General features: G+C 41.7%; 1 protein-coding gene across 4 annotated transcripts in view; it reads right to left on the bottom strand.

Moving 5' to 3' along the window:
• The window catches only part of nrxn3a (neurexin 3a), a 244,143-nt gene that overhangs the window by 229,009 nt on the left and 2,240 nt on the right, over positions 1–12,894 (bottom strand). For 2 of the 4 annotated variants that reach the window (XM_034231879.1, XM_034231876.1), the window contains exon 2: positions 1,179–2,294. In XM_034231879.1, coding sequence (XP_034087770.1) covers positions 1,179–1,863 — 685 coding nt within the window. In that variant the 5' untranslated portion in view covers positions 1,864–2,294. Of the gene's footprint in view, positions 1–1,178; positions 2,295–12,894 lie in introns of those variants that run through there. The other 2 variants (XM_034231878.1, XM_034231877.1) reach the window with 1 other exon arrangement.

Consider the following 12,894-nt stretch of genomic DNA (forward strand, 5'->3'; position numbering starts at 1 on the left):
CTACTCTTCAGCTGCTGGTTTGGAAAGGCTGAAGAATGTGTATTGATTGTGAATAACTAAGAAGATAACAGTTTTTTTAACGCACAGATAACGAGCAGATGGATTCCTGCACCCTTTCCATGTGCTGACTGCATGTTCACCAATCACCACCACAAAACAGCCATTATCACTGTTCTGTGCTCAGGATTCATTATTATTATTAAAGCGAAGTGAAAAGCGCATTTCATTTGGCCAGCAGAGAGGAAGGCCGGGGGAAATGAGTAAAGGGATTTATTTTCATCTAAATCAATGTTGGTCTCAGTAAAGCCGGCTGCAGAGTGATTGAAACACTGCTCTAGCAAAATTCTCAGCACAAAAGGACGCGATACAAAACACCTGCCATCTTGTGATTTGGTGAAGAAAGGGGAGGCCCCATTCTCTCTATAGGCGTCCTTATCACAGCCTGCAGGACCCATGCTATTAACCTGTGCTTCACTGGCAAACTGTGCTTAGATAAGCTTTCTGATTTTACAGCTAAGACCCACACACACACACACACACACACACACACAACCACCCGCACACACACACACATAAACACACACACACACATCGGGATAATAGTAATCATTGTGAGAGCCAATCAGGCCCACAGAGTGCCCAACCTCACAGCTCATGATAGACGGGTAATATGAGAAATGATGGTGAGACTCGAGAGATAACATGTTGAGTAATGTGGAGAACACTGAAAGGTGAAGATGTTAATGATGTTTGTCTTTAACATTTCTGTTGGATAACTTGACAAAGTGATTGACACTGGACAAGTTCAAATCAGATGAATTACTGTACAACAACAACAACAACAACAAAATGGGTTTTTATCCAAGCGTGACTGGTGCAGCTCTCCAAATGTGAACTAACACTCAATGAAGCAAGCGCTTCTTTTTGATTTGCTTTAACTGGCTTTGTACTGAAATCTCTGAATCATTGGCCACATCTCTAATTTGTTCAGCCTCTCAAATCAAGCCTCTAGGAAGGCCATTTTGGCATAATGCCCACAGATGAAATTGCAACGATTAAAAGTTTAAAATGGAAAACAAAAAGAAATGTAGCTAAATTCAAAGTTAAAGTAAATGAGTGTGTTTCATAGTTGGAGTGCTGCCAGGGGGAATGAGAGCTGGGTCAGACTTTAAAGTTACCTTCACTGCAGAAGCGGCCCCTGTATTCGGTTTTGGAGCAGTCACATACAGGCTCCCCATCCACCACTGAGCATGTACCGCCATTCTCACACGGGTTCACCGTGCACCACCCCTCCGACTCCAGGGGCACCTTAAGGCTTCCCAGGAACAGGGGCTGTGAAATGCCATATTTGAGGTCTGTTATTGTGCCCCTGAAGGGCTGCATGTTTCGCACCGTAGGCAGTGTGAGCGCACCGTTGCGGATATCCTGAGGCACTCCACCCAGGAACAGATCACTGACTATCTTCATGAACACACGCTGAGGCCGCACCTCGTCTGCTTTGGCCTGGCCGTCCAGGACCAGCACTGTGCGCAGGTTATACCTGCTCAGAGAGGCGAAGTGCCAGCTGCCGTCGTCCACCCGTCTGTTGGACACCACTGTGGTCTCGGCACAGTCGATGCTGAATCCCAGCTGCAGCCTGCCCTCCACCACCGACAGCTGCAGATAGTCACAGTAGCCTCCATCGTCAAAGTACAGCAGCAGCGCCTCCGAAGCCTCCATCTTAAACTGGAAGCTGAGGTCACCACGGGTGCTGGCATCCCAGCGGAGGTAGCGTGCCCACTGACCTGGTGTGCCTAAAAATTCCAGTCCCAAACATGTGCTGAGAAACACCTGCAGCCGGATAGAAAACCCTACGAGACCCATTGCTGCAGAGAAAGTATTAATCCAAGAAGATGTCTGAAGGGGGTGCAGTCAGATTGAAATCTTCGGATGGTTCCACAGGTTCATTCACAATATGTGCAGATATATATTCTGATAAATATTTCTTACAAAAATATGTTTTAAAAGGGGAAAGGGCAGTAGCAGGTGAACAGTCGTTGTGGTTAACAGTCTTAGGTTTACATCAGTAAATTGTCTGGTAGTTGCAAGGCAGTGGTCAGATGGAGGAATAGTTGGTGTTCTCCTTAGAGTTGATGCTTTTATTACTAGTAATCGTTATTTATGCTTTAGGACAGATGTTATCAAAACTCATGGTGTAAGGTTTGATGGAAAGGACCTTTATGGATAACAGGGCAGGTGGACGTTCCCCCTTGATGTTGTCTGGTATAATCCACTGTCCTCTTCTGGTTCCATCACTGTCAGAAAAAGAGAGGCAGAGCGTTACAACAGGTCATTCAGCACTAAGAGCACACACACATCCTAGGTGTATTTTGCATCTATCGGTGCAAAAACAGCACATTTTATGTATGTATTCAATTTTAAGACGTTACTTTACAAAAAGGTGCTCTGAGAGAAGAAAAAGCTTCAGCAGCTACATTAATACAAATCACCAATGGTATAGGTACATGGTATAAGTACAAGTAAAGGTACTTTAGTTAAGAAAATATGCTAATACAATTAATGATGATATCATGTAGATTGAACTATCCAGCAGTTCAATTACTTACAATGAGCTCCACTTTGAGAGTTTACTGCGAGACCCTAAATCATGAGACCAATCTACCTGCGTCTGTAAAAAGGAGTTCAACCTAGCACAGCAAAATGCTGGCTGAACATTAAAGAAAATGTATTAATATTCTAACATTGTGTACATGATACTTGAACAGAAGCCCTTTTCCTGCAGAACTTGTACTTTTAATTATAATATTCATATATATTTGATAATATTTGTAATATTACTTAGAAGATTGACATTGTAAAAAGTATAACTTCTTTCTTATAGTAAGTCCATTGTAATAGTAATGTCCCAATCTCATATTCACAATATCAAATGGTTTTGTCTTACTATTTGAAACAAGTTTTTTTTTGTATTGATAGTAAATAGTTTATTTAATAATTGGAGGAATTTATTAGACATGACATTTTGACGTGAAAAACGTTGGTATCTTTTCGTATTTATTAGACTAACAAAACTAGAACATGGGTAATACTGGAATCAGCCTTTGAAATGTCTAACAATGTTAAATGTACATTGGGTGCTGACAGCTCTAATGACACAATATACTCACATTACACAAAATAATGTTCTTGTAATGAGGACAACATGGCTGTTTTATAACCCAAATTGACCATACAGTGTCAGAGAGTTAAAAGCTCACATGCTCTGTTGGCAGTCACCAACCCTTATTACACTTGCTTTGTGATATTGCTACATTTGTCCTCCTCCACAAAGGTTGTTTGGAGATATCGGTCATCTGCTGAGTAAATGAGCTTCATTATTCTCATGGTAGTGCATGACTATCAGTCGGCCGGGGACAGATTTCTGCTGGATCCTGGTAAATATTCAGAGGAACAGAGGAACAAACATCCAATCACACAATGAACTTTCTATCTGCAGTTCGACCTACAAAAAAAATGAATCTTGTGTATGTAAAATAAATCACCCTTTCATTTATTTAGCTTCCAATACAGTAGAAAACACTAATTTATGACCTTACCTGTGAGCTAAGTTGTTCATTGCCATATCTACACTGTAGCTAATATGCACATGACAATAAAGCTTGAATCTTGCATCTAAGTGTGGAGGTGCAGTTAGTGTTCTCATCACAGTTCTGTGGGAGAGAGGCTAAAACGGTCCTCACAACTACGATAAACTATCCATTGCAATTCATGGATATTCTCTCGCATTACGGGCTACTCTTATTTTCACACAGTTACACTGGCATTTTGTTGGCAATATTCTAATATTTGTGTAAAACGCTTCAAGATTGTGTGACATCGGGGTACTAAAAAAAAATATGGTCTTTTCTTCTACAGACTTTACTTTGGACATGCTATTAGCATCATCCAGAGACATTTCCCTGACCTGGCCTGTTCAATGCTTAGTTACTTTGACACTGAACCAGTCAACTCAACCAAAATATATTTTTATGAAACAAACAGTTCTTTAAAAGGTGGTTAACAAAAATCCTACAAGTTTTTTCCCTTGTGACATTTTAGATGAGCTTAAAGACAGAACTCTCAACATCTCGTCTATTAAGTGTTAGTGAGAAAATCAGACTTGCACATCTTCTTTAGGAAATTCTGACCTGACTTTGGTCAATTGCAGCTCATTTCAGAGAAAGTGACAGGTGACTGGCCAATCACAGGTATTTTCGTAGAGCGTTTGGCTGTTTGACGAATACGGATGCATGTGCTCATCCCTTCAGGTGAAAGCCTCTGCAACAGGTGAAGAAACCATTACAGCTTTGGCGACAACTGCTTACACTACAAATTAACCAAAAATAGGAGGATAGATCTTTGAAAAAAACTGTTGTACAACAATGTATCAATGCATTTCAGTGATGTAGTGTTCGAAATGTAGTCACTTAGATGCCTGCGTTATTTTACTAGTAGCAGGTTGTTGGGTACAGCTGAACTGTTAGGCTCACCCTTACCTTTCACATGGTCACATTGTGTTTGCTGTCATTTGAAGGTCTTAATAACAATATTGTGTATAGCTGACTGAGGCTAGAATGTTGTATTTTATAGTACATGGGATGTATTGTATTGTTTTTTATTATGGTATCGAATTGTTCTCAAGAATCATGAAATTGTATTGGTTTGGTATCAACTGCTACATTTCTGAGAGGGGTCTGCCTGCAGGCCTCCACTCTCAGGACAGTTCCAGTGCAGGCTTCACTCTCAGGACACCTCCACTGTCAGTACAGGAAGTGACGATTCTGACGAACACGTTTTTTCCCCGCCTCCCGAAGGACTCGTCTGATGGAAGTTTTTAAATCACAATGGAGACTCATCACGGAGGTGATGAGTCCGAGTCCACTCACCATGCACCTTGGGTCGGCCTTGGTCAAGCCCTTTTGACCCCCAATCCTGGTTCTCGTAAAAGTTGACTTAGCCATTTTTTGCTCAAATGACACCATGGAGGAATGTAACGGGAGTTGACAGGGGACTCTGCCCGCCTCACGAGTGCCTATTTTCGGACACTTTTTAAAAACTTTTCCCCGGTTTTATTAATTTGTCTTTTTTTGGCTATTTCACCCGGTTCCTTCTATCGGGGACAATGCCCGGTCTCAGGTGTCCCCCCACGGCCTGTGTCCAGTAGGGATGTGCATCTCCATCACTGAGGCCGATGCGATGCGCATCTCGATACATTGCCAACGATACGATACATTAACGATACATTTGAAACACCAGGCGATGCGATACGATACGATTCACCCCTGTTGCGATACAGTTCGATACGATTTGATTCAACATTATGCGATACGGGGCGATACGATGCGATTCAACACGATGCAAAAATAATGATACTTCAATATGGTACGACAGAGGATTTTTATTTTATTCCTCATATGCAGCAAATCATAAATTAACAAAAAAGTGCTTTACATATTTGGTTCTCTCTACTAGTACTGCGCATCCCATTCTGCTGTTTCTTTTTCACCTTTTTTCACCTTAACATGTTCCACCCTGAGCCTGTTTTTCAGGTCTCAGGCTCGAAAATGACATTCCCAGAACAAATGACCATATCTTCTCTTCTAAAAGGGTTACATTAATAATCTTTTTTCTCAAAGTAATGATAAACATGTGGGTTGGATGTAGAAAAGTCAGAATCAATATAGATATTTCTTATTTTAAAGAAAATTCAGATTGAACATAGTAAAAAACTGTAAATTATAGTGTCTGTCCAAATATTATTTTTTACTTACAGTGAAAACTACCCTTGGATGATGGTAAGGTAGACTAAAAGCTTTAGGAATCCAAAGTACAACATATAATAAGTACCCTGTATCAAGATTGATGCAAAACAAGTGACATTTGACCTTTTTAGTGAGATTTAGCAAAATAAACTCCACCTCTGAGGTGATTTGGGTGGAAATGGGGGTTTTACCGTTTCTCTGGAACCCATTGGTCGATTTTGGTGATTGACATCTCTTTCTGACCGTTAGAGCCAATAGAATCGAAGGGGAATTTCCCCATACACACACATGGTAAAAAAAAAAGAAGGTGGGGGCTTTGCGCGTGCAGGGTTACATCAGAGTGAACCTATCTCTCACTCTGACATCTGGAAACGGAAAAGCAGGTTTATTGCTTATGGATTATCAGAAATAATTTCAAAGTGACACAGACACATTGGATTAACTTCAGCAGCGTTTTTATCGTTTTAATGCCATTGAAGACCACTTTTGACCAGACAACGACAAAGGTGAGCCATGTTGATGATCAGTTAGCGGAGTTTCTTCCCGTTACATGGATATAAAACATTCATAGTTTATTGAATATTAAGATGCCCTCAGACGCTGTTTCCTGCAGATGACGCGTCTTTCCCCCTGGTATCGGGGTGCGGTGTAGAAGAGGTTAAAAAACTCTCCAGAGTACAGTACAATGTTATAACACCTCACAGTTAAACAATTTAAGGATGCATTGCTCATGATTAACAATGTGCAAATAACAGCTACCATAGTGCAATGCCCATACAGCTGCCAGCCTGATGTGCTTGACACTCATTCATAGGCTAACTCACCAGTGAGCAGAAAGCAGTGGGTTCTATAGGAACAATAAAGAATACAAATAACCTTTCACAAACAGGTATTTCATAACTGCTTACAGTGAGGAAGACATTCAAACTATTATTGGCCGTCACAGGCTGCTGTAAACTAAACACCACTCTCTCTGACAGAACACCTCACTGAGTGATTTAACTCATATGTCTAACTTTCAGGTTTCTCTTTTCAGCCGCAGACCCCATGTCGCCTCTTTATGTGCGTCGCTAAGTTCCTCGTACTACTTGTGTTCTTTAAAGCGGCTCGGAATCGTTAACAATTTGCGAGCGATTTTTCAAGTTGTCCGTCTTTCTTGAAAAACCCAAAGTGTTGCCAAACGTTTGATTTGTAGGTATTTTCAGTGCGCTGTGTTTCTCTTTCTCCTCGACTTCCATGTGTGTTGATAACTGAGACTCTCGGCCTCCGTAGTGCGAAGCAAAGATCAAAGATCGTCTCTGCTGAGTGCTGACAGGATGAGAGGATATTATATGAATGAATCGTTTTTTTACCGATGCAAAGACGCTACAATCGATGCATCGCGAGTTCAACCCGAACTGTAGCCGATGTGCACTCTTTCAACCGGTGCACTCGCATCTTGAACGTTTATGCCGGTGCACCGATGCAAATCGCTGAATCTTAACATCCCTAGTGTCCAGCCGTTTCCCCCCCCCCCCCCCACTCATCCATATATTAACGGATTTTTACTATTTTTGTTGCATTTTTCTCCTCTCACTGATCGAATGGCAAACGCGACCCACCATCGCGATTTGCCGGCACTAGGAGCACCGGTGCTCTGGCGGTCAGTTCCTCTGAACTGCGGGTTCGACTCTGATGGCCGGGAGGGTGTGCTGCGTTGGGGTGGGGGACTTCCCCCACTCTGCGTGTCTCTTCCTTCCTGGGCCGGCCGACATGAAGCGTGACCAAGACGCACCGTCTGACTCAGGGATCCCACGGGTCCCGCTGCGGTGCACCCGGCAAACACGGTTGTTTCTCGAACCCTCCACTGTTGTCTAGCGGGTGTAACTCAAATACAAGATGTCGTTATTTATATATATATATATATATATAAATATAAATACATCTATATATATTACATTACATGTAATTTGTTAGACGCTTTATCCAAAGCGACTTACATACATTCAGTACTGTGGACAATCCGCACAGGAGCAATTTGAAGTGTCTTGCAGGGACACAACGACATGCTGACTGCAGTGGGACTCGAACTTGCTCCCCCCTGATTCGATGTCCAGCACACTAACCACCGAGCCACAGCCTCCCGTATATAGATATAATGTCATATAGTGCGATTTTATTTTGTATTAGCGTGCATTTCCTGTTCGGAAAGTGGTGCTGTACTGAGAGAAAACAATACAAGGTGTCCCTATTTATATAAATATATATATATACATATGTATATAATAAGTGTCAGTACGAATTTATTTTGTATTTGCGTGTATTTCCTGTTCGAAAAGTGGCGCTGTACTGATAGTGGCGATTTTATTTTGTAATTCTTAGCTTGCACTTCCTGTCCTCAGAGTGGAGGTGTCCTGAGACTGGCGCCTGCAGGCAGTCTCCCATGACATTTATGCTTTTGTGACATCCCTTATCACTGTATGAACCATGTCACAGAATGTTTTGTTTTCTTTATACAATTCACACGGGCTGCTTCTAAAATAAGCCTGATGCAAATAGATTGACCTCCAACATAAAGCTAAAAGGATTTTACACTTGCTTGATCTTTTTTTTTGTCGTCGAGAAACACAGTTGTCAAATATATGATGAAGTAGAACAAATTAAATGACTAATCATCTGTTTCGTCCGACTACATCAAACGACACCACATTTAAACAAACTGAAAGCAGGTATGGTGCATCTGCAGGGGGACCCTCCAATAAAACATGAGGCCTGTTATAAACCTATAAAGCCAACAGCCTGCAGTCAGAGTTAACAGGTTGGAAGTGGTTATCAACATGATCTGTTACCATGCTTCTTCCAAAAGGACTGGTACCGTGTGCTAGCCGTGTTCTAGCTGTATTTGGTGTGTCATTCCACTATTCAATCGCACAAAATGGACCATGTGTCACCCACAAAGAATATAAAATCATAAAATGTTATTTTATTTGAGTAACTAATATCTGTGATAAATACCTAACTATACTTATTCCTTTTCTCATTTGTATGAATGTAAATGAGTTGCAATGCAAGCAGAGTAAAATGGACTTAGGCAAACCAACCATAATCCAAAAGCATTAATGTTATGTTACTCTTGGAAATGACACAACAACTGTACAATAACACTCAGTCTAGACACTAGGGCTGCACGATTTTGGGAAAAATTCTAATTGCGATTTTTCTGACAAATATTGCGATTGCGATTTGCGATATTTGTTTTAAGCGACCCAACGGAAGTTTATTGTAAAATGCGGCCATATCTCCGGCTTGGAAGGTCGCATCAACGTGCTCCCGTCTCTAGCACCCTCGCAGCCCAAGCTACCAGTGAAAGAACTAAACTTACATGAAACTTCCGTTGGGTTGCTTTAAAGTCAAGCTTCAGTTTAAGATTCACCCTGTAATAGAAACATGTGATGGAGCATTACTAACCTGACTCAGATGGTTGGTTTCACCAAACCATCTAGAGCTACATTGGAAGCCATTTGGAAAGGGCAGGCACTTTCAGAAGCACTTGGCAGGTGATTGGATCAATCTGTCTATCACCTGCTATCATGGGTCACTTCTGATTGATTAACAATGGCTGGTACATGTGGAGCACAGCACTTCTGATTGGTGTGGATGACTGACACACAAGAACAAAACAACAAAAAATGTTAAAAATATCGCAGGCTTTGCGATTTGATAATCGCATCATTTAAAATCAATTAATCGTTCAGCCCTACTAGACACCCAACTCATTTGTGCTGCCGACATTGGGACCTTGTGCTCATGACCCAGTTTATGTAACTGTAACCAGGCTAATGTAACTAAATTGACTTTTATTTGTTGCATCATGTCCACCATTGGCTCAATGTTCCGTTTGTTTTCAGAATGTAACCATTGTGAAGAAAAATCACAGTCTGGTCAAATAATGACATCCATGTTGTAACTGTGAGTCAAAACCTCAAGTTAACTTTGACTGCTTTTATAGCATTATCAAAATTGACATTCCATTTCAATAGGTTTTGGATATGTCCCTAGCAACGCTGATATTAAGCGTCAATAATCAAAAAGAAAACAAATTACAAGGCAATGCAGCTGTTTGGGACAGCCATTGTCACACTCTGCAAAGTACATGACTGCATCATGCTGCACTACTAAAGAAAGCAATTTTATAAATTGTTCTATATTTAACTGATGTCATTCGTTCAATTCTTACCATAAATCAGGCAGGTGTTCGTACTTCAAAATGTTATTTATATTTTGTATTATTTAAAAGAAGGCTTTATTCTCTTTGACATTTGTGTTATTAATTCCATTTTACAACTGTGCTCAGAATAGCGGCAAATGGCCCGATATATCAGCTTTCTGCAGCTTCAGTAGAAAATAATACAAGCCTTAGCCTTTAAAAAATCATATCAGCCCAGATAGATTACAGATAAATCAAAACTCTAATGTTGAAAAATGCTTTGGCAATTACCAAAAAAAAAGTTTTTCTTTTTGATATTGTTCCAGTTGTTGGTGTTCCTCAGCAGGCAAACACATGTTTAACCAAAGTCCCTCTGCTTTGACGTAACACTTATTAATAACATTAGCATTATCTGCCCATTGCTGCCAGCTCATCAGATATCAATCCACACTTAATTCACTAGAGGGTATAAATACTGCATCATGTTTACATGAAGACTTGTTCTGTCATCATTCGCAGAGTGTGTGTGTGTGTGTGTGTGTGTCTTTTGTTGCAGTGTCGGGAGCATCAGGGGTTCAAAGGCTAAACGGCATGGATCATTGTTCGGTGTGAAAGGCTCCTTTGACCAACCCCACAGGGACGAGTCCACACACACACACTGACAAAAGGCAGCAGCACTCTGGATCCTATTAACAACACACGCACTGGGACAGAGATGTGTGTGTAAATGCAAATAAAGCAGCCAACCAGTAGGCCCTTTGAGTTTAAATGGATGCCACTTACAAGTAATTTTACAGCAGGTGCCACACACACACACACACACACACACACACACACACACACACACACACACACACACACACACACACACACACACACACCACACCACACACACACACACACACACACACACACACACACACACACACACACACACACACACACACACAACACACACACACACACACACACACACACACAACACACACACACAACACACACACACACAACACACACACACACACACAACACACACACACACACACACACACACACACACACACACACACACACACACACACACACACACACACACACACACACACACACACACACACACACACACACACACACACACACACACACACACACCCCTCTCTCTCAGCCTCTCAGCCTGCAGATGATATCTGAGGCTGCTTTTCTCCTGATTGTATGGCTGGAAATAAGCAGGACACTGCCACTGCGTTAACATCTCACAAACATTCAGACAGGGGCCATTTTCTTCTGTTGCTGCAGTGGTACACTCCATAAACATTGGAGCAGGTTGTGCTACATGGAAGTTGAGGGGGGGAGAGACAGCAGAGGGAGAGACAGAGAGTGTGATGTTCCACCTCATCCACTCCCACTCATGCATCGCATGAAACACCCCAGCGCCACTCTTCCTCTGCCCTCTTCATCACGTTGCAAACGCACACATGGCCTATAAAGATACAGACAGGAATGCAATATGGACAAATATCTAGGATCTTATGTACATTGTCTAATGTCTTAAAATATGTGGTTAGACAAAAACACCTCAGCAACTCCCAGGTAAGACAAGATGACATTGATCATTATAGGGACAGTAATACAGAGACTGATTAATAAATTCAAAATATACAAATATATTATAATAGGGTTAATATTCTTATGCATTATGATTATAACTACATCTAAAAAAAAACGTTTGTTTCCAATTTTTCCTGTGTACATTATGTGTTCACAGGACATATACAATTAATTATACAATGAATACAATGGGAAGTTAAATACAAGTGAGGGATGTAGGATACTGTGTGTGTGTGTGTGTGTGTGTGTGTGTGCGTGCGTGCGTGTGCGTGCGCGCGCTCACAGTGTTCTCAGCATCTCTGCTGGACACGCCTTCTCTGGGCTCTGGTTCTGCTGCAGCACCCTTCACAGCATTACATCACCAGTAAGAGCACCAGGTCCAGCACCGCCTCACACACGCGCACACACACGCAAGCCTGCACTTCGCAAACCAGCGTGCCACACTAATGTCTACATACACCTTCCCGGTGCTAGACGCACACTCACAGTATATACACCATCAAAAATAACACATGACACGCGCACACATGACTGCAGAACCACACAAATATTAAACATGCATATTAACTACCAACGTATAAATAAACGACACACACACACACACACACACACACACACACACACACACACACACACACACACACACACACACACACACACACACACACACACACACACACACACACACACACACACACACACAGTCAGCGAACACACCCACAAATATCTTCGTATCTCCTCACCAGCAGCAGTTTATACAAAAGCACACTCCCTTTCTCATCGTCTCATTTTTCCATGTATGACTAATTTGTTTTTTATTCACAGTTTATTTTGACTCGTCGTGCTTTGTGGCACTTCTCGAATTGTTTATTAGAAGAAATTAAGCGCCAATGATGCCTCGGCATTTTAAGGCCCAACACATCTGAAATAATTGCATTTGATTTATATTTGAACAACTGATCTAAAAGGGTGTCTACAGAGATTGCACAGCACATTTCTCGGTGCGGCTGGATAATATTAATGACCAATGTCAACGAGCAATGCCACACACTATTGCACCTGAATAAAAGATAAAAAGCGAAAAAGACGTGGGGGAGACACACCGTCTGAACGCAGAAAAACGAGCACATTAGAAAGAAAGAGCATTCTCTAAAATCCTGCGTAATATCTGCCTCTCCCCGCCCAGAGGGATTACTGTTACCTTGAGAGCCCTTGGCTTTTTGCGCCTGATTTGTCAGCGCACTTAATCGGCTGCCAACCAGAACAAAAAAAAGAGGACAGCCAAATTACCCCAAACAG

This window comes from Gymnodraco acuticeps, unplaced genomic scaffold, assembly GCF_902827175.1.
Source record: "Gymnodraco acuticeps unplaced genomic scaffold, fGymAcu1.1, whole genome shotgun sequence".
Taxonomy (NCBI): Eukaryota; Metazoa; Chordata; class Actinopteri; order Perciformes; family Bathydraconidae; genus Gymnodraco; species Gymnodraco acuticeps.